General features: G+C 49.6%; 1 protein-coding gene across 1 annotated transcript; it reads right to left on the bottom strand.

The window, feature by feature from the left end:
* AADAC (arylacetamide deacetylase) lies at nt 1–7,504 on the bottom strand. Its single transcript, XM_032698273.1, is given in 6 exon segments — nt 1–416; nt 418–720; nt 1,806–1,977; nt 2,312–2,381; nt 2,627–2,849; nt 7,155–7,504. Coding segments are annotated over 6 exon segments (1,212 nt in total). The 5' UTR covers nt 7,293–7,504; the 3' UTR covers nt 1–110.
* Between the last annotated feature and the right edge of the window lie 15,276 nt (nt 7,505–22,780).

Below are 22,780 nucleotides of genomic sequence, written 5' to 3'. Positions count from 1 at the left end.
TCCGGTCCCAGCATTGCAGAGCATTGCAGAGCACCTTGGCCATGGCACACACGGCCCAGAGCTGGCACAGCCCCGGCGTCCTCGGCCACGCCTGGCAGACGTGGGGCGGCTCAGAGGTTCTCCTTCAACCACTGCAGGTATCTGTTGAAGAGCCGGTGGCCCAGGGCCAGCTCGAAGGGCCACGAGGTGAACAGGAGGGCCCCGTGGAAGGCGTCCCGCACGTGGTCGTGGGTGACGCTGACGCCGGCGTCGCGCAGCCGCTGCGCGTACATGGCACCGTCGTCCCGCAGCACGTCGTGCTCGCAGGTCAGGATGTAGGTGGGGGGCAGCTGGCGCAGCCGGGCATCGCTGCCCAGCAGCGGGGCCGCCCGCGGGTCCAGGAACCCGGGGTACCGCCGTGCCAGCGCCGCGCTGCCCGGCGGGGGGGGCCGCGTACACGTGCCCCTGGCGCATCCCCGCGGGCAGCAGCCGGCTCCAGTTCACAAAGTGCAGCAGGTGCCCCGCCTCAGCGGGGACGTGCCTGTTGGAGGCCATCGCCTCCCTCAGAGAGGGGTCCGACGTGAAATACTCGCTCCAGAACCTGACCATGAGCGACCTGGACAGCAGGGGCTTGTTGGCGTTGTCTCGGTAGGACGGCAGGTCCAGGTCCAGGGCCTGCAGAGCAGGGTAGAGCAAAACTTGGGCTTTGAGCTTCGTTTTGACTTCAGGGTCCTCCAACAGCTGTAGAAGAAACCAGATAATTTCAAAGAGTCAGTGAGAGTGCTGGCTCTCTCACACTGACAAAAGATCCGAAGTAAGGAAATAAGACGCTCATTTCACAACACGAGCAAAATAAAATCAATAAAACCAGAACAGAGTAAAGAAATTCTGAATCCATAGACAGGTCACCTAAAACAATGTCCTGTGCTAAAAATTCACAAACATCAAATACAATTTCGTTTTATTTCTTATGTTGAAGGATAACAATATTTGGGAAATACTCTTTTGGAGGCCTTAATGCTTTCTGAAGTAGTAATCGATGTTTTTTCTATAACTGCAGAAATTTTCTGTTCTTATATCATGAAAATTTCACGTTTCTGAATCTCCTTTAATAATTTCCCACAATTTGGAGCTTATCCACCTGGTTGGTTTTTAGCCCTGAGGTGTTACAACTCAAGCAACTGCAATTCTGTGCATTTTAGAGATGTGACAAATAAAATGTGATGAATTGAACGCTAACATTTCTTACATGTCATTCTTTTCCCCTCTTCACTAATAAATCTTCCATTTTCTCCCTCAGCTTCTGCCTTCAGCATCCACAGCAAATTCACCAGTGTTCCCAGTGAGATCCATTACAATCCAAACAAGTTCTCAAGAGAGCAACAACACCATGTTGGCTTTTTTTAATAATCTTGAGTGAGAAGTGCAAAAGGCACTGAACTGTGTGATCAGACACTGGAACACTTAGTGAGGGTTTTTTGTTTGGTTGGTTTTTTTTACCCTGCTATTTACATCTTTATGAGCCAAATTGTTAAAATTCCCTTTTCAAACACCATACCTAGACCAGTCAATATGTGCTTAAGGTTAGCGTGATGTATGCCCCAATTAGAGGGAGAGAGCCTTATTTAGGGTATAAAGGTCTGGATGACACCAAAGCTCCTCTGCTGCCCTTGAGTGGCTCAGGCACATTGGCTCCCGTGGGCTGTGGGACGTCCCGTGTGCACAGACCACGAGAGCTGCACGTGCTTTGAGCTGAAATGTTTATTAGCAGCCGTGAAATGACAAAAATAACTATTCTGGGCTTGCAGCCCAGGCTTTAGTCGTACCTGTTGTGCCACAGCCGCAGCCAGGTTGCCCCCCGCGCTGTCCCCTGCGACACAGACCCGTGCAGGGTCCACCCCGTACCGGGCCAGGACACTGCTCTGCAGGAAGAACTTGGTCGCTGAGTACACGTCTTCAAACGGCACCGGGAAGCGGTGCTCAGGGGCCAGCCTGTAGCTGTGGAGGCAAGAGAGGTGTGTCAGTCCCTGCTATTAACAAAGAGAAGGGCTCGCTGATGTCTGCCTGAGCTGGGGCATGTTTGTTAGTTCTGCGCCCAGAGAAGTGGGAACAGTCTATTCAGGACAGTCCAGTATTCCAGTACCCCCCATCTTCATAAAGCCAAAGTAGCCACCAACCACAATTCACCACTGCCACCCTGATAGCCTCAGTTCACAAGTGCTTATAGCCAGCAGGAAGACACATGACCAAAGACAGAGGTATTGCAAAATTATATTAATAGAAACAATTTATTCCAAACCCTCATCCCATCTGGAAGGAGACTCTTTCTTACTTGACTGACACCACGACAGCATCCAGCTCGTTTGAAGTTCGCCGTGAGGTGTGATCATAGGATTTCATGCCTGAAATGAAACAAGTCACTGGAATACACCCCAGTACTTGTGAGAACGGACACACACACAGCCTGATGCTCCTCTTGGCAGAAGCTTTCAGGTGACTTTCCCAAACCTCCACCTGCTTTTAACTCTTGACACACCAGTTCCCTGACCCTCCCCTGTGTTAAGTCCCATAAAACAAAAGGCAGCGCTTGACACGGGCTGTTGAGATCTTCCACACAGACCCCTGGCACCAAGGGAAAAGCACTTACCTGCGTCTCCCAGGCACCACCCCCCACCGTGGAAGTAGACCATGGCCCTCCTCAGCCTGTCAGGTGCCCTCTTGGGCAGGTACAGGAGGACGGGGACGTTGTTGAACTCGGTGTCTGTCACAGTGACGTTTTCATCGGATGTGACCACGATGGTCTCGACAGCTGTGATCAGCCTCAGGCCCTCCATGTAGTGCATCAGCCCCAGCAGATCCAGCACCGCGGACTAAAGACAAGGGCAAACGGTGCTTTCAGTGCAGCCTCAGTTACTCTCAGATTAAATCTCCACAGAGCACTCGATGCTCTGTGCCAGCCCGTGAAGTTGCTGTGTAGGTCACGACAACAGGCTCGGGTGTGTCCATCTGATGGGAACTTGGCACTGAAAGGAGCACTCGGTGCCGGTCGCTCACTCTGTGGCATTGCTGCCCAGCTGGGGCAGAGCCCAGCGCTGGCACCGGGGCTGCTGCTTTGTACCTGCACTCAGACTTGTGCTCAGTGTTTATGTGGGTCACCTCCACAGCAGAGTGACCAGCTCAGTGACCCACCAGCACAGGGATCGTGCCACAGAGAGCCACCAACAGCCACCCACAGAGAGCCACCAACAGCCACCCACAGAGAGCCACCAACAGCCACCCACAACTCCTGTGCCCACCACAGGCACCATAATGATGTAGGGATGGCACAGGGATCACACTGCACAGAGCCACCAATGCCACCCACAGCTCCTGTGCCTGCCACAGGCACCAGCATGGCGTGGGAATGGCACCACTGGCACCAGCATGGCGTGGGGGTGTCACAGGGATCACACTGCACAGAGCCACCCACGGCCACTGTGCCACTGCCAGAACCAGTAGCCCGGCTCCTCCACCACTGCCCCAGGTGACATGACACAACCCACCTTCCACCCCAGCCTCCTCCCTGCCTCATCACATCACAACAGAAACAGTTAAGTAACAAAGCCAAGTTCTTACACATTATCTGAAGGTGCAAACAGATGAAACTCAGAGCAGGTTTGAGTTTAAAAAGAAATAAAACAGCTGAGCCTGGTGCAGACTCTGTTGGAATTTTGGCTTCCACGAGAAGGCTTTATGCTCCTCAGGAAGAATGTGAAGCCCCCCCACTGTACCGGATCACCTGCTGACAGGTGTAAGCTCTAGCATTCAGACTTTGATGGTGTAAGTCAGACAGTCTGCCCCTGCTTGGTTTGCTTGCTGTATTTTTTTTCCAAGAGCACAGAGCTCAGCCCTTACTTACAGTACCTGACAGCCAGTGTCACCACATTTCACCAGTCACCTCTCTCTGAAGGCTTGGAGCAGGTGGTGCCAGGAGGAGCCCTGCCAATCCCACTGAGTTGGAATTGGGATGGAGATGAGTGGGCAGTCCCTGGCACACCACAAAGGGAAACACAGGTCCTTGCCTTCAGCTCCACAAAAACAAACACGTGTGTGCCAGAACTGCAGTTTTAGCCACAACATTTACATAGTTTATGTAAATATTTCTCAACTGTTGCCTTTTCCCCCAGGATTAGTGTCTTGAAAAAACAAATATATCTGTCAAAGTGAGCCCTGCTGTGATTCCACTGAGCTTGTGAAACCCCCATGGTGAAAGGAATTCCCTGAGCCCCAGCACTGAGGATTTTCAGCACTTGCACAGTTGTGTTTTCCACAACTGGACAATTTGCATTGTGGAAAACCACTGAGCTGCTGCCTGCGGTTTCCAGGCCATTATCCTATGGAAATGAAAGGAAATCATGCTCTCATATGAAAATCCTCATTGTCCCAGTGTGAGATTACAGGGTGTCACAGGTTAACAGAAAAACCAACCACTTTGGGGTTTGGGATCCTCATGCATTTTCCACAGTCACTTCCTCCCTCTTCCATAAAGGAGCAGAGCAGAAAGAACAAAACTCCCAAATATATGGAGGAGGAGGAGGGGAGCCTGGCTGTGCCTGGGCAGGCAGAGCACCCTCATGACTTTCAGCAGCTGAGTTATCCCAAGGGGTGATGCTCTAGATGGGACACCATCCAGAGAAGCTCCCCATCAGCCAGTTTGTGAGTGGGGCTGGAAAAGACTTGAGTCTGGGTTTCAGTGCTTCTGAGGAGTGAGAGGGAGCTTTGGGAGGACATCACAGAACCACAGCAAAGACACTGACTTGCACTTTATACTTTCTTCACGTTTCAACCGAGGGCATGGAGCACTTCCCAAAATACCTGAAGCATCTTCTGCTCAAGCACCAAAGCAAGTGGTTGGTGCATTGTTGGAGGCTGTTCCCCAGCTCGGCAGCGCAGGGCCATGGGACATGGACAGGCAAAGGGAGACATTCCCAGGCAAAGGGAGACATTCCCAGGCTCCCTGCTGCAGTGGGACCGGCACAGAGGGGCGGGCTGGGCACACCCCGGCGGGGCTGCTGGGCTGGGGGCTCCCCAGAACCCACCACAGCACAGGGGAGGGAGATTTGCCACTTCATGGTGCTCCTGGCACATCCTTTTGTGAGCTCAGAGAGGACTCTGCTGCTCAGGAGTGCTCGAGGGCAGCAGTTTGCTCCCTGTGTTCAAACTCAAAGACTAAAGCAGGGTCCCCTCTGCAGACCTACCACGAGTGACCACGAGTCACTGCCCTGTAAGCAGTTGACCGCCCAGGATATATTTAGAATAATTTAGAGCTGCCCCAAATCTAATTTACAACAGTGCAGCTCCAGGGAGGCTGTGGCTGTCTCCATCCAAGCCCCTTGGGGTTAAGGTTCCACAGGAGATCAGAGCAGAGTTACAAAATGCCTGCCCACAGCAGCACTGTGGGGAACGGGCTCAGGCTTCCCAGGCAGCTGGGACAGCAGCTCCAGAGACGCCAGCTCCGTGTGCCAGTGACAACACATGATCCACCAGCACACAGACAGCACTCCTGCTCTGGCACTGCTGTGCCAAGGGCGACAGTCTGACCCAGCCAGCGGGCCTGGGGTGCCCAGGCAATGAGCTCCCCAGGCACGGACCCTCCTTGCAGGTCCCCTCCAGCAGGAGATTTGGGAGAGGAAGCAGCAACACAGCACATCAACAGTGCAGACTACAGATTCTTTCCCACCCCTTTACATCTCCACCATCTCACCCCCCCCCTCAAAAAAAAAAAAAAAAAAAAAGAGAGGGCAGCAAAGAGTCCATAATACACACCAAAAAAACCCTCATCCCTCACCCCTGCTGGCTGGACAACCCTAATAAAGTCTCCCCTGCTGACAAGGGCTGCCTCACAGAGATGGCTCTGGACATCAACAGTGGCTTTTAGATACACTCCAGAGTGATGTTTAGAAGACATCCCAAAAAGCTGTGTACCCTTGTCTCCACTAGAAAATCATAAATGCAGTGTCTCTCAAGGACTTCTGAGAATCACACCCACTACATTGCAACTGGAGTGACAGAAAAGGCAAAGCCAACCTAGTGCCCTTTGGAGCCAGCAGCCCGGGTGCTGGTGGCTGCAGCAGCCCAGCCTTCCAGCAGCATCCCCCCAGCAAACCCAGCAGCTTCTCTCCTGGCTCCTTAGACCCCTCTCTTAACAGATCTTATTGTGCAAAAAGAAAAGCAGCCTCACAACACTTGTAGCCACCCAGGAAGATGTTTGCAACATTCAGCCCTCTTCCTCCCCCCAAACCTTCATCTTTGACCTTGTTTTTAGGTTTCAGTCACACTGCTGCAGACACATTGTACAGCAAGGACAGCCTGGGTTCAAACCAGCTCCCAGTTACTGCACCTCAGAGGTGGGAGCTCCAGCACCATTATTTACACACGATGTGCAGCTTCACAGACCACTTCCACGTGCTGGAAGGGTCTGTAACGTGCCTGAAGTGAAGCAGAAACCAGGCATGTCGTACATGTTAAAATAGCCCAGAGGGACACACAGACCATGCTGGCAATAAATACTGGCCAGGGTGTAACACCAGCACCTGTCCAGGCTGTGACACACAGCTCTGCACTCAGGAGCTAGAGACCATTTTTACATAGGCAAGATCACAGTGGTATCAAAAGAAGTTTTATTTTTATGTACATATGGCTTAATCTCTACATGCTCTAGCACTATCACCCCTGTAATTACTTTGGTGTAGTTTTCAGGCTCATTCTGTCAGTAGATTTCCATGAAACCACAAAAATCAATAGTATTTAGGAGCAGCTCTAGTTTTCCCTCCCCTGACACCCAGCACTGCCGAGGGATCTCAGTACACAGGGGCTGAGAAGCAGAATGATTCGAGCAGTAGTGCTTCAGCTGCACAGGACTGTGAAGCAAAAGAAACTCATCTGTGCTCGTCAGGCTGTGGTCACACCCAACATCATATTCCAGTTACTCCAAATGGCCTTTTCTCAAGATTGCAAAATTAAATCTTTTCTATTCTTAGATCTATCATAGTTGCAGTAAGTTTAATGCTGAGTTTCATCTAATACAGTCCTTCCCTCAGTGTACTACCACAAACATATGCACCTATGTATTGCCGTGCCTCCACGAGAACCCCCCCTGCTCCCCAGCCCTCCCCAGGCAGCCCTGCACCACTCACCAGGTGCCCCACGGCCCTGAAGGGGGTACAGAGGACCATCACTCTCCAGGGCTGTGCCAGCTCCGCGGGCAGGGGGGTGTAGATGTAGTAGGCGAGCAGGGCTGGCAGGAGAAGGAGGCAGAGCAGCTTGGCCCCCATGGCTGCAGCTCTCACCGACTGCGAGCGGCCACAAGTCAGCACAGGGCAAAGTTAATCCCGTGTTTTGTTTGAGTCCCGGCCAGGGAGTGATTTCTCGTCGGATCACACGGGGCAGAGGTTACTCCCCTTTGTGGCTCCCAAGAAAACATGTTTCCCCAGCAAGGCGTGCAGCCGCTGGGAGTGACCGAGCTGGCGTGCCCAGCCCGAATTAAGCAGTGAGGCTGCACACCCAGCGCCCCGTCCCTGCCCGTGGCGGCAGCGGCCAGCCCCAGGACTCTGCAGGGCAGAGCTGTTGAGAAACGAGGAGCAGGATGTGGCTGTGAGCTGCACACGGTGACACCCAGATACATGGGTTGGACATTCAGGAGCCGCTCTGGAGGGCAGCAGCTCAACCAGAGCCCTGGGCACAGTTATGCCCCCTGGGGCAGTGGCTCGACAAGAGCCCAGCTCCCAGGGATGCCTGGTGGGATCAGCCCCTGGCAGCACCTGACCCACTGCCACTCCTCAGGCAGGAACCGGCACCTCCTGCCCTGGCAAAGGCACCTTTGGCTCACACAACACACCAGCCCCTTGTGCAATAGTAGGGTTGGCAGATAAAACAGTCTTTTACAGGGCAGGGCTTCTGGCTAATATTTGACAGATCAGATTTAATTGCCACTGTTCTCAGCATTAAGAGATTTCTGTGCATCCCCCAGAGGCCGCCACTTCTGCAGAGGGTGGACGGGGAGGAGTCAATTTAAACAGGTAATAATTTCACCAAGGAAACACCACAACTGCAGGCACACACACGGGGGGGGGGAAGGGGGAGGGGGTGTGAGGGTGAACAGAACAGCTGCAGCCCCAGGAACCCTGCTTTAGAGATAATTGAGGGGGTTTACCTTTTCAGTTTAAAATTTGAGTTATTTCTTCTGCTGAAGTTCTCCCAACAGCAAAGCACCACATCCCTGTGCCCTCACACTGAGCAGCCCGTGGGGCTGGAGCATCCACTGGGGGAGCAGAGCACAAAACATCACAGAAGGCTTCAAGATGAACCATCTGCCACCAGCCCAAACACAGAGGAGAAGCAGACCTTAGTCAAACTTTCAGACATTTGCTTTAAGTTCTGGGTACCTCCAAACTATTCAAGTGTTTTTAAACTCCATCTGTGCTCTCCTCCTCAGTCAGGACAAGACACCCTGTGCTCCCTCCTCAGTCCTTGTGCAGCACAGCAGCTGGTTAAACACAATATTCTTGACCCACTCCAGCGAAACCAAGAGAACACTGCTCTGTGGTCGCTTCACCTGCCCTGGAGGCCACACCAGTGCTGAGAAAAGGGACAGGTGAGCCCAGCCTGGCACAGTGCCTGGGTTCCAGCAGCAGACTCCTGTGTACACGCAGGGCTGGACACAGACCAGCAAACCCATCTCCTCTTTTGCACAGCTCAGACCTTTTCTCGAGGGCTCTGAGGTAAAACGCAGGTAAAGGAACCAGATTTCAGGTCACACAGGAAGAGAAGGCACAGCTTGGTGATGGGGAAAGGAGGACAAAGCCCTCTCCTGCCCTGCCCCTCACCAGCAGTGGCAGGAGCTCCCAGGACAGCTGCTCTGTGTGACCACTGCTCTGGCACGGGAAAACAGGACAGGGGAAGACATGGCCAGACCTGGAACCACCACAAAACCGGTGCTTTATTTTGTTGCACTTAAGGAAGGTTCCCCCTCTCCTTCCATGCTGGTCTCAAGCTAGAAGCACAGCTGTGCAATGGCAGCCTGGGCTCTGCTCTGTCCCTGCCCTGAGGTCACCTTCAGCTTAGGCAGGAGCTCACAGTGCTTAGCCTTCAGAGACCAGCATCTCATCTGCTGGCAGATCCAGCCCTCTGCCCTCCCGTGAACCACCCCAGCAGCCTTCCCTAACCCACAACACTCCCAGATAAAGGGAATCATAAACTAAACTCACCATTTACCCAAGGGAACCCTAAAGCATCACATGTAATATGGGAATGCCCTGATGCCAATTTTATTAGATCCCTTTCGGTCAAAGGGGCCAGCTGGGACAGCACAAGACCCCTCTTGGACAAGGGATGGGGTGTCAAATGAAACACGTGATCATTAAACTCCAGCTCAGTGCCATGCAGTGACCACCCTCAGTGCCACACCCAGCACCAGCCTCCACACTGCCAGCACTCTCCAGAGCCAGCACCAGCACCCACCACTGCTGGTTTGCTGCATATCATCTACTTTCCCACTGCTCAGAATGTTCTAAAGCAAACAAACACTTGGTTTAGTCTTTTCCCTCTTTATTTAATTTTGTTAGATAAGGTTGAACAGGGCTTGGAGCAACCTGGTCTAGCAGAAGTTTTCCCTGCCCATAGCAGGGGGTTGGAATGAAATAATCTTTACTATCCCCTCCAGCCCAAACCATTCTATGATTATATGATGATGAAACCCCATTTTTCTGCTCTTCCTCCTCACAGCATACCAAGAGCCATGCAGCATGCCCTCCTTGCCAACTTCTGCATTTCCATGGATTCCAAGCTACTGGCATTTCAGAAAAAACTTAATGCAAAGTTAAGCAGACTAAAGCCAAGGTTAAAACTGCAGTGGGAAGAAGAGCAGCCAGCACATCACCCTGCCCAGAGCCAGCACCCCCTGAGCCCTGTGCTCCATGTCAGGACAGTCAGGGCTGGGATTGCCTGTCACCACATAGTGCTCAGCCATGGAGACACTGGCAGGGACTTGCTCAGGTGCTGACCTGCCACCTGAATAAGTCATCTGGGCTAAAAATATCAGATTGAGTTTTCAAGGTGTGGTTTGGAAAGGAGAAATATGTGAGCTTATAACCTTACATCTTGGTTGTAACACTAATCGGGGTTTATAACTTACATCTGTTTGTAACAGCAATCCCTCTGCAGCTCTCTTACACCTCTATTGCAGTTCCACTTGCTGTAATATCACAGCATTCCCAGCCCTTGCCTTGTCTGTCACAGAATCATTCAGGTAGGAAAAGCCCCCAGACCATCGAGTCCAACCCTTCCCCAGCACTGCCAAGGCCACCACTGACCCACGTCCCCAAGTGCCACAGCTACACATCTGTTAAATCCCCCAGGGATGGGGGTTCCAGCACTGCTCTGGGCAGCTGTGCCAGGGCTGGGCAACCCTTCCAGGCAACAATTATTTCCCAATACCCAGCCTAAACCTGCCCTGAGTTTAGGTGTCCTGCATTGCCCTGTGAGCTGGGCACGTCCCTGGTGTGGCAGTCGCTGGACAGAGGAGTGCTCCTGGCAGTGACAGCACCCCCGGGGTGCCCCTGGCAGTGACAGTACCCCCGGGGTGCCAGGGTGGCCTCACTGTGCAACAGGCACAGTTTCATCCCAATACAGTATTTTGGGAATGAAGGGAGAAGCCACAGGGAGGCAGTGCAGCCCTGCAGACGGTTTCCATTCCACCAAACCAGGGTACCCGAGGGCCCTCGAAACCCGGTGAGGAACAGGAACACCAGTTCTGTCCATCCTTCCCTCCAGGGAGGACAGGGACAGGCTGTGACTGTCACCTCAAGAACAGAGGAAAGGCCACAGCACAGCACTGCTGCCACTGAATGTTGTCCACATTTGCCTTTGATCAATCAAGTTACAACCTTGTAGTAAAAAGCAAAAACTACTTATTCTGCCCTTTAAAGCCTCTGATGAACACCCACCAACTGGTCAGTACAGTCAGACCAGCTGAGAACACCCCTTGAACCCTGAAACAGCTTTTGGGTTGATATTCAGAAGCCAGTACTACATTTCATATCACTTCACTAAGTTTCAGGTATTTCTGTTGTCTTTCTTCATTATTGCTATGTGTACTTTTTAATGGCATTTGCAGGACTTGGAACTGGCCTGCTTTTACAAAACGAAATCCATAAGACATTTTAAACAAGAGAATTTGGATACTGCTTTTCCATCTGTTGCTTATTACCAAATTGCAAGTTGTATAAATGGAAACAAATGTCTTATTTGACAATACATTCATACCCTGAACTGAGAAAAGCAATTCTCTGAAGCTTAAATAAACTGAAGTTTAGCACATGCAGTATTTCTGAAGACGTGACAAAGCAGCAGCTCCAGAAACAAGATGGTTTCATGAAGACATTAAAGTAGCCAATAAAACATCTCCCAGCTCAGTCTGAATAGCACATTATCATCAGGATAAGAGGAGATTTGAAATAAGTCAGTGTTCTGCTTCGATGCTTTCAAAACGAAATCTTGTTCACAAACATACAACTTTCTACTGTTTGGCAGGAAGGCAGCAACAGTTTTGCTCTTTGCTGTTCCTCTCCCAAGTGAAGCAACAGGCTCAGAGGAGCAGAGCTGCTTGCTGGGTGCACAACTGCACCAGAGCCTCTCACTCTGAACCAACACAGCGACTGCTCTGGAGGCAGATCAGGACAGAAACCCCCTCACTGAGCACACAGAGAACCAGGATCTACCCACACTCCCAACCACCTCCACTGACTCCTGTCCTACCTTAAGTTTCAGAGGTCAAAATAATTTAAGAAACCCAGACTTATAGCGAGAATTCCATCCAGCTCACACCTCTCATTCCCAGCTTCTCAATGTTCACGCAGTTCTAGTCTCACACAGTTTCCCATTTTTACAACAATAAGCACAATTCCTGAATTCAGGATCCAGCAGCAGATTGCTGGAGTTAGATTTGCCGTCCCAGGGGAACAGAGACTGGCAGAGAAGGGACCTTGTAGACAATCAGCAGGAATCTTATACAAAATTGAAGCAATTCTGATAAAATGTAAGGCCAAGGCAGCCACCTGGGAAGGGGATTGACCACCTGAGAGACCGTGAAGAGGAAGAGACATTTGGGAAATGTTTGCAGCATGAGAGGGTTTGGATTTGTTTACTCAAACATGCCTCTGACTTTGTGAATGTACACATGTATGCAGCAGAAACACATGTTTAAAGCTTAATTCTGAAATCAGCAATGCTTTGGGATTGCAGAGTCACTGGGCTTGTAAAGGGTGAGGAACAGGAGAGATGTTATCCAAACCAGGGGCTCACAGCTTCTCCAGCTGAGCTGGAGTACTGCACATGGACCAAGAGAAAGCACATGGTCTGTTCTTCAAATTACAATTTGATTCATAAACAAAGACATTAAATAAAATGGAACATGAAACAACACACACTGAAAGCATCAGTCCTTGAGCCTTGGCTCTGGACATCCCTTTTCCCATATTACTGCCAATTTTTTATTTCCCATTTTACCCTCACAAGAATGTTTGTAGGCAGCACATTTTGCAATACCACAAATCTGACCCCAGTATTTGTCAGCTCTGTCACATGCTGCCTACCCTGATCACAGCTAACTGCACTTCAGATCAGGCTGAGAACTGTTAAATTGAAGAGAGCAGCAAAGAAAATGTTTTAAAAATATCTTTTGCAGATATTACCGTTTTAGATAGTATTTCTCAGCCTAAAATTCATTACATGACTTGTGCTGAACAAGTCCAGTGTCTTAGGTAAGGTGTGGATTTTTGGGAAACAATTTGCCTCTCATGAAGGTGTAATTCATGTTTCTCCCCCCCTATGTATTTTTAATTCTATTTCTCCCCAAAGCTGTTTCTCCCAGTGCTGCAGGAGGTGCCCTGTGCCCACCTCTCCACAGGGCCCTGCCAAAGGCTGTCCCTTGCATAAGCAAGTCCTGCTGCACAAAACAAAGCCCAAACTGCTGCCCAGACCTCATGTCTATAAAGTTGTTTCTTTCATTTTGTAAGCAGAAAATCTCGACTTTCTTAATTTGTTCCTTTTGTGAATAGGAGAGGGAAAGGAAAACAACCAGGGGTAAATTCTCACCAGCTGCTGGAGACACCGACACAAAAGACCCCGGAGACATTTCTTTATGCAAGAGAAGGTTTGGCCAAAGTGCCACAAATACTCGGCATTTGTATTTGTAATAGAAAGGTTAAAGCAAGCTAAAAACATTGTGCTACCAATTATCCATCCCCTGGAGCCATCCCTCCAGCAGTGCTGGATGGAGGGATTTAAACACTCTCTATTTCCACCAGAAAAGTGGGGACTCAGCCAGGGTAAGTTATGACACTCAGATGGGGGTAAAATCATCTTAATGATCTCTGGAAGATCTTCATATTCTGAAGAACCGTGGGTCACATCCCATTTGTGCCAACGGAAGGTCCATTCTGTGCTAGCACCCAGCACTACCATCACCATTATAGGATGGTGGAGCGGCCCCCTGGGATCCCGGGATGTTTCCCTGCCCGTGGGGGCTGGTGTAGCACAGCTCAGTGCCATGGAGCTGTCACTGCCGGCTGCTGCCAACCTCCAGTCACAATGACACTCAAAAGCACCAGAGTTTGAGCAGTAGTTGCATGTCCCACAGGTCTCACATGTGTGACATAGTCACAGAACTGGCAAACTTGAAGGTTTCATCTTGTTTCCAAAGATTGTCGTAGTGAAAGGTTATTTCCCAATAAAAGCGATTTTAAAGCAAACCTCACGTTAGTACATTCTTGTTATGACAAATAAAAACGGTCATTCAGCTAAAACGAAGCACAAAACTGAAAACTTGAACTCCCAGTGTCCTAATTTGGGGACATATTCTGCCCCCCTCCTTTTGTTTCTCACATCCATTCTCAGCCAGACCCAGACATCCTGAACCAGCATGTGCAGCCAGGCTGGAGCTGAGGAGCACTGGAAATCTCAGGGAAGTCCAGGCCACAGAGGTTTGAATAAGCTGCAATCACCACAGAATATTGGCTGCTCAAATCAACCATCTGATGTTCACTCATCACCCTGAGATGAGCAGGGAACGTTAACGTGTGAGGGGACACAGAATGGTTCTGAACAGCTCCTCAGCAGAGCTCAGTGTCCATGGTCATACCAGATACCACCCATGTGTTTTCTCAAAACACCCTGTGAGGCATTTGGGATTGTAGATCACTTCTGACTGCTCAGAGCTGAGCCAACAGAAACCCCTCCCAGAACGATCCCACCACATGAGGTCTAGGAGTGAGGATTCAAGGCAGGGCCATTTACAGTAGCTCCATCTATCAATCCACCAAAGCTGTATGAAAACTAGAAGAAAACATTGCAGAAAGTATTTAGTTGATGTTAAAATTCAAACCATTTAAAACCAAAGCAGAAAATGTGTGACCTCAGTAGACAGTACTGGGGGAAAACCCCTTGTGAAAGCAGAGTGATGTCAATACACACTCTGCCCACCAGAAACAGGTAATACACCTGTGTTCAGTGGGCAGTTTGTTTCTTGCTCTCAGTGAGTGCTTAGAATGGAGACATGGGGTTTGGCCTCACAATAATTCTGAGAGGTGTTGCATGTCAAATACTTTTAATAAGCATTAAGGACATGGATTTGCAGTAACTGATTGTTAGTGTTTATTAACTGAAGGTTCGTTACAGAGACTTTTATTAAGCTTTAAAGCACCTGCAGTGCCCAGCAGGTTGCAGTGCTGCTACAGGATCCTGCTCAGCCTCCAGCAAGACTCAATTTTTTCAAGTTGAAGCTGAAATTTCTACCTGACAGGAGGGTGTCACAAGGTGAGTGTGTCACAAGGTGAGGGTCATCCTCTTCTCCCAGGCTACCGGCAACAGGACCAGAGGAAACGGCCTCAAGCTGTGCCAGGGAGGCTCAGGTTGGACCTCAGGAAGAATTTCCTCACGGGATGGGTTGTTAGACACTGGAAGGGCTGCCCAGGGAGGTTTGGAGTCCCCACCCCTGGAGGTGTCCCAGGAAGGCCTGGCCGTGGCACTCAGTGCTCTGGGCTGGGGGACAAGGAGGGGATGGGGCACAGGGGGGACTTGATGGTCTGGGGAGGCTTTTCCAATCTCAGGGATTCTGTGATTCTGAAGCCACTGCAGGGGATTTGCAATTGCAAAGCACCCAAGTCCCCGAGGCTCCTCCCTGCTGTGGCTGAGGTTTCCCCATTGCACAGAGCCAGTCCCTGTGCCCCCCCAGGTGTTTAGAAGTGAAAACCATCTGTAATTATAACTCACTAAAACCTTTAAAAACCTCTGACTTTAATAACAGTAGTGCAAGCTAAGCAAATAACTCTCAAACTACTTCTCTAAATATTAAATCATTTCCAAGACTGTGTTTTGCCTGCGGGAAAGCGTTGGAAGGGCTGGGAACTGACTCATTGCTTTGCACAGACTGAGTGACAAAGGCAAACCTGAGTGTCAGTGCCTGCAGATTCCCTGGCAGGTCTCACCTTGTGGCCCTATCACTTATGAAAGTACTTTGGGAAGTGCATCCCACCGTTTTCTCATGTGTAAAAACATTAAAAAGCTGCAAGAGAATCCACAACATTTGCCAATAACCAACAGAGCTGAGGAGGACAATCGGAATATTAACAAGACAGATTTCTGCTGGGATTTCACCAAGGACTGGACAAAAGGGTTTACCAAAACCTTCATAGAAACAGTCTCAGAACACAAATGGTGTCAGGTTAAAAAACCACAGCCCTTACTTCTTAAGTAATGGCAGTGACCAACAACCAGGGTTTCTTGCCCCAGCCCATCACAGGCTGGTGGCCTCAGGAAGCTCCTTGGGACATGTAATGAAGCCACAACCACAACTGCACCCCTGTGCTCCCGGGATGCTGAGGGAGCAGGAGCTGTGTGACCACCCAGGCAGCAGGGCACAGGGAACACAGGCAGCTGCTAGATCCTGGGAAAAAAGGGATTCTGGGAGGCCTGCACTAAGTATGTTAGTTTGGGACCTCATCCAGCTTCCACAGCAGCCAGCAAACACGTCCCCAGGGTGAACCATGTACCTGTGCCACAGTTCATGGAGAGGAGGAGGTTCACCCCTTGGCAGTGACACACAGCTGCCAGGTTTGAATCAGAGTAATTCTGAGTGATACAGACAATACACCAAATTCTGAAGTAAAAATACCTTGGTCTGCTGTTCTGTGAGCTGTAATAAAATGCAATTTTACAAGGAAAAGTGTGTCTTTAAAATGATAAAAATATAAATTACGGAAGATTTAGCTTCTACAAAACAGAAAAATCAACTTCAGGAGGAGTCTGACTTCAAGCCACAAAGAGGCAAATATATAATTATCAGCGTGTATTTGAGTGGAAAATCTGAGTTCCTGAGAAACTTCATTTCTGCTGTAATCCTGCTCCAAACAGGAACTTTCACTGTCAGCCCTGCTGTAATCCTGCCACAACCAGAAACTTTTACGGTTTTTCCATGGACTGAATTCTTTCTGGCTAGAAACAAATTCCAGCTTTAGCTGTTGGAGCCAGTTTATCCCAGTGGTCCTCACAAACCAGCGCTGACGAGGAGCCCACGGAGCTCTGGCAGCACGTCCAGGAGCTGAGTGGCCCCTCAGCACAGCGGCCTCAGGCACAGCCTGGCCCCACTGCCCACCCACAGCAGCCTCCTGGTGTCCAGGAGGGGACCTGACCCAGGGCAGGGGGTTTTTCTGGGAGAGGAGCTTCACCTCCCCCCAGGCAGGGACCCGGCACGGTCTGGGCAGCCTGGGTCCCACAGGGAGAGGAAAATGGTCTCAGCTTCTTCCACAGACCAAGAGAGCCAGGTCCTGGGTGTCTGACCCTTTCCTTATCCCCTGCAGGACTGAACGCTTCTGCAAGGTCAGCACTGCCCTTTGCCAGATTTTCAGCAGAAATCAGAACTGAGAGTGAGCTCCCAGTCAGCCATCCAAGCCAGGGAAACTACATCTCTGGGAATGAGCCCATCAGTTGACCTGTCACTCAGGCTCCCTGGCTTGTCTTGGTCTTGCAGTAAGAGTTATTTCAAAAACCACAGCCAGAAATGTAACACGGCCTCCTAATGGCACCCACAATTTAAACACAACCTGTCTGTGCAGGTGGAAAAGGTTCCCTCCTTCTGTTCCTTTCCACCAGCTCAGGAGGGAAATCATCATGGGATGTTGGGGGCTGTCCTTCTCTGCAGTGCAAGGAGAGGGCAGTGGGACGTGGACAGACCCCTCAGAGATCCCCATGCAGAGGACACCTGATGCTCATCCCCACCATCCCCTCGCTCTGGTGCCAGCGCTGGGCCAGTAACACGCCCGTGGTCACAGGCAAGGGGCTTCCACCACATGCACATGGAATCCTTCAGGTTGGAAAAGACCCTGAGAAACAGGATAGCTTTAGATGTTTGGGAAAGCAGAGAGGAGGAAGCCTCATTGAGGCCACACTGTTCAGTGCAGTGGCTTGACAAGTGTGAGAGCACGTCACGTCCAGTGTTCCTGAACTCCCTGCTGGCTTCTGCTTCCATACAGTGTTTTGGTGTTAACACAACTACAGCTCATAATACTGGTGAACAGGAAAATAGCAAAGAACAGTCTGTCCATCCAGAACAACAGGAGAAACTTCCACATCCCCTTGTTGAGCCACGTCAGAAAGGAAATGCAGGTTAAACGTTCCCATAATGAAGGTAAAACTCCCTCTGCAGGGCACCAGCGTTGCTGACCACACATGATCTGCAGAAAGAGACTTGTGGAGCTTTCAATGCAAACCCCCTCGTATTCGTGTGTCCCATTTCAGAGGCTGTTCTGGCAGTCACACACAACACCAGACATTTGCACGTTCAGGCAGTTCCTTGAGCTCCCTGGTCTATGGAAGGTGTTTATGTTTGGTTTTGTGTTTTCCACCATGTGTCATTCCTATACTCCTGCTGCTGAAAGCACGTTTCCCTGAGGTGAGTGCTCCTCTCAGAGCTGTACAGAAATATTTTACTGGTTTTTTAGTACATGGAATAAAATTGTAAAAACTGTTGCACACACACTGCTGTGCTGGTTTTGGCTGGGGCTTAAACCACAACAGCTGCTTTTCTCAGTATAAGGATAAACAAATCACAGTCTCAGTACTGCACTGCAGGACCTTCAGGGGTGGTTCTGTCCCCAAATTTGGTTTGCACTGCTTATTACAGACATGTGCCACTAATATTTGTACTCCTCTTGCTTCAAAAAATCATTCATCCATATGACATGGGGGTTTAGTCTCAGAGCATTTCTGCCCACCATAAATTTAAGTGCCCTGAAAAAAACCCACTGCCATTTCAGGCTCACCTGGGATGTGAGGTCAGCAGGGTTAAGCCCTTGGGGGCTGTGAGGTGGCAGCTGTGGGAACTCATACAAGAAACCTGCATCCTCCCAGCCAGGGGAAACCAGAGGAGCAGGACTCTGAGACAAGGGTATAAGATCTTTGTAAGACTCCTCCAGCTGAGTAGAGCTGATGGTATTTTCTAGATATGTTTAATGTCATTTATACCCTCAAATATACCCAGACACATTCAGCCTCTCAAGCCAACAAGCACTTACATAAACATCTGAATTGGGGAAAAAAATAATGGAGTGCTGGCAGAATGTGAGCCAAATGTGTTTGTCAGAGGCACTTGGATTTGCAAGATTCCACCCTCTACAGCCAATTCAGTCCTTGGAAATCAGTGGGAGTTTACCCATGTCATCATTGGATCAAAATTTGGTCCCTCATCCCTGCTCACCATGACCTAGAAATTAAATCCAGCTCATACACAACCAACCAGGTATTTCCTACATGTAGTCACAAGGGAAAACTCTCCAGCAGGAGCAGAGAAAGCCCTGTGGCACTACTTTGGTTTAGAGCTGAACCACTATTAGAAGGGGGAAGGGAAAAGCCAACATGAGACCACCCATAGAAGAATGCCAGGTGGAGCAGAGGCTCAGCACAAGTGTCAGATGTTTCAACAAGAAAACTCCAGATCTCTGTTTGTACACCACTCGCTCCAAAGGACCTGCATTTAAAAGATTTGAGCTACATGGCCTCTCTGTCAGATGTTTCTTATTCTTTTAATATCAGAGAGGGATCAGAGAGAAGAGGGTGCCCCTCCTGGGCCAGAGCAGCCCCTGCAGAACCTGCCTGCCCTGGAGGCACCCGGGGCTCAGAGCCTGGCACAGGCACTGTCAGTCATGGGTTGCTGTGGGTCTCCACCAGAGTCAGTGCTTCATTCACTGCCCCAGGAGGTGTTTGCATTGCTTGGAAAGCAGCACCAGCAGCCCAGAGATGTTCCTGGTAAGACACTGGTGGGATGTTCAAACATGCAGCCACCACGAGCACACACAGACACGGGAAAGGGACCCACCATCCCCTCAGGGCTGGCACTCCATGGGCAAAGCTCAGCCGAGGCAGCAGCAGCTTTCTCAGGGCTGTTTGAGTCAGCAGGGTGAACCCTCCCAAGGGCTGGGGTCTGCCGGAGCTCCCCACCTTGTCCCTGATCCCTTGCTGCTCCGGGACCCACAGGGCAACCCCAGCTCTGCAACTCCCAGTGGGAACCTCACAGACACTTGCTACCTCTCCGGGACTGACACAGGACCCACGCTGGAATAAAATGTTATTTTCAGTTATGCATTGTGCCAGCACAGGGTCAGTGGTGCACAGAAGCTGCCAGTTTTGCCCAACACACATTTTAATCCCACGACTATAACATCCTTCTGGTGAAGTCATTTTGGACCTCACATTGTCAGCAAAACCAGAACAAAGCCAAAGGCTTTCTGTTACACACACAGGAGATAAAACAAACCAGGAGCCAAGAGCATGTGAATTTACAGCTAAGTACTCACAGACAGTGACTCTCTGATCTTGGCTAATCTCAGCATCAGAAAATGTTTTTCCAGGAAGGATTCAGAATAACTGAGTCTTTTAAAAAAGGAAGGAAGCCACGTTGTTCTTTTTCATTCTTTCCTTTCAGCGAAAAAGGAATTCTGAAGGTATTTTCAAGAAAAGGAAGGGCTACTTTAGTTCAAATGCTGGAAAACCAATCACTTTGCCTGGATACAGCTTTGGGTTATTCATCTATAAACACTGACTAGGAAAATTCCCTTCCTTGGCTGCTCTGAAGGACACAGCCTCCTCTCCTTGAAGGAGAAGAAAGGTCAGCACTGCTTTGAGGCTGCTACAAGGATGCACCACTGTGTACAACCTGCATGTAAGTGCAAGTTAGAGCACAGAGAAAAGAGGAGTGACATGGAGCTGCTTTAAAACCCCCCACTCATTCCTTCCAATGGGTAACCAGTGCCTGATTCTCTGCTATGAAACAAAGGAAAAAATGTGCAAAATGTTCACAAATTCAGATGAAAATCTTCTGTGATTAAGTACAACATTTACTGCAAATAAATCCAGTGTTTACAGAGTTATTTTTCCAAGTGCTTTGCACATAAACAAGGCTTTATTAATATGTTGGCAGAGCTTTAAAAGCTATTTAATTTCACAAGTCCCCTCTGGCTCAGGGTTGCAGGGACAGCTCGGCAGGACAAACCAGCAGCTGGACTTTGATCAAGACCAGCTTTTGGCCACAGGTTTCCAGCTCATAACTACAGCACAAGCCCAGGTTACGTCGTGTTACAGAGCTGAGCTTCCTCAGGAAATCGTTTGTGCACATATTTTAGACAAGTACCATCAGCCTGAGACAGCAATGAGAAAAGAGGCATTTTCTCTTTATCCCAAAAAATGCTGGAAAGCAGGAAAATAAGGCAAAGGTTGTTGCAGAAATAAGAACAACATCACTGGGGTTTGTGAACAGAGCTGCTGAGCATGGAGCTCAAGAACTGCTGAAAGAATTAAGGACACATTCCTTTCAGCTTGATTCAACAATTTTCTTCATATAAAAATTGCAGCATTAAGCTAACTTTTGTGGAAAGGGAAAAGAATTACCAGCTTTTAGCAGAGACTTACCAGGTTTAAGTAGAAAGCTCTCAGCCTGCATTTACAACTGACTATAGTTTTACCCAAGACCAGCATTAAAATCTTTATTGATCTGATTATTTGCAGGTACTTGTTTCAGCCATTCAAAACCAGAGCCATTGCCAATGTCCTAACCAAAGTAAAGGTTATTTGCACAGCAGTGATGTAGTTACCTACAGCCTCTCTAAAGTCAGTGGTTTTGCCCAATGCAACAACAAAAGTCAGTCATGGTTTTGGGTTTGACCTGTATTCAATTAAGGACTCGGTAAGACAGTCAAAGTTTGAGATTCCTAACGCAGCACATTTAATTTCCAGATGCAAGCCAAGGAATAAACAGAAAAGAACATTTATTTTAGTGGCTGTCGAGTTGCTTCCAAGTTCTCTCTCTATCCCACATCCCTCACAGAAAATGAATAAATAAAACCAGATTATGCTGGGCTGAATGCAAGGAATCCCAAATCCCAGTGTCTGACTGCAAGCAGAGGATCCCTGCTTGCCCAGGTGTCCCAGGGGACCCTGCAGCACCTCCTGCCCCTGGAAATGCCAGGCAGGGGCTGCAGGTGAGGAGCACGGGGCTCCCCCAGCGTGGCATCAGGGTCTGTCCCAGCACAGTGCCCTCCCCCGTGCTCCCAAAAGGATGGAATTTGCATTAAGGGTTCTGCCAATAGCAGCAGGGAAACAAGAAACTGGAGTAAGATGTGGAGAAAATAAAGGGAGGTTTATTGTATTTTGATCAGATTTCTTGCCTTTCAGCACAGCAGTTGGATATTGTATAGGAGGTTTTATGGATGAAAATGGTGTTTTGGAGTAGTTTGCAGCATTCATCCTTGGAGAGTCTGTTACATTCAGTAATGGAAAGGACATTCAAACCGACTGATGTCCCGACACAGACCAGCAGTGAGGTCTGAAACACACAGCACATTCCAAACCAAACAGAACACGAGAGCAGCCCCTTAGGGAACCAGAAAGGAAACACTCTGCTCTCCACCAGCCCCTTCTTGCCTTACATGTACCCCACACAGAAATCTTTTGTCCACCCAGCACTGCTGACGAGCTCCTGGCCTCATCCATCCAGCTCAGGAGCAGCAGGTTATGCCAGAATAGCTGGTGCAGTGATGGCATTTCCTTCCCCTCTCCCTCGTATCCCAGTAATCCCCCCAGCCATGGTGCCATCCCCCACAGCCACAGCAGGGGCAGAGCTGACAGACATCCCCCTGTGTCGGGGCCAGGCCCTGCTCCACCCCTGCCTTAGAGCAGAACCACCACCAAAGGGCTTCCCAGGTAAATAAATGCTACTACAAATATAAGTCTGTAAACTTGATTGGATGTGTCAGACTGGACTTTGGATTCACAGAATTGGAGGGGAATTCACCGGTAAAAACAAGTTTGTAGGAGCTTCTGGGCCAAGGGAGCTGGACCTGTGCTGTTGCCCATACATCCATAGCTCAGAGCCACCCCACCAAGGATAAAGCTCAAAGTGTTCTAGAAATACTTTTAGTCACATAATGAAATCAAAATTTCCACTTTCCTTGTAATCAGCAAGTCAATAGCATAGACCTTTACCCAACACCTTTGCTGGGTTTACTGGGAATTCCAGAGATGGTCATTCCAGTTCAGTAGCAGATGCTCCCCTTCATGTTACCCAGGTCACTGCTCCCCAAGACATGAGGTATTCAAATTGTGTCACAGTGTTACACTGAACTTCTTTATACACTTCATCAGACTTCAGACATTTTTACCATTACAGTTAAAAACAAAAACATCCTTTTTTTTTTTTTAATTGCAGAGCCACGTTGCT

This window comes from Chiroxiphia lanceolata, chromosome 10 (assembly GCF_009829145.1).
Source record: "Chiroxiphia lanceolata isolate bChiLan1 chromosome 10, bChiLan1.pri, whole genome shotgun sequence".
Taxonomy (NCBI): Eukaryota; Metazoa; Chordata; class Aves; order Passeriformes; family Pipridae; genus Chiroxiphia; species Chiroxiphia lanceolata.
The sequence above is the reverse complement of the archived record's forward strand: the minus strand, read 5'-3'. Positions and strand labels throughout refer to the sequence as shown.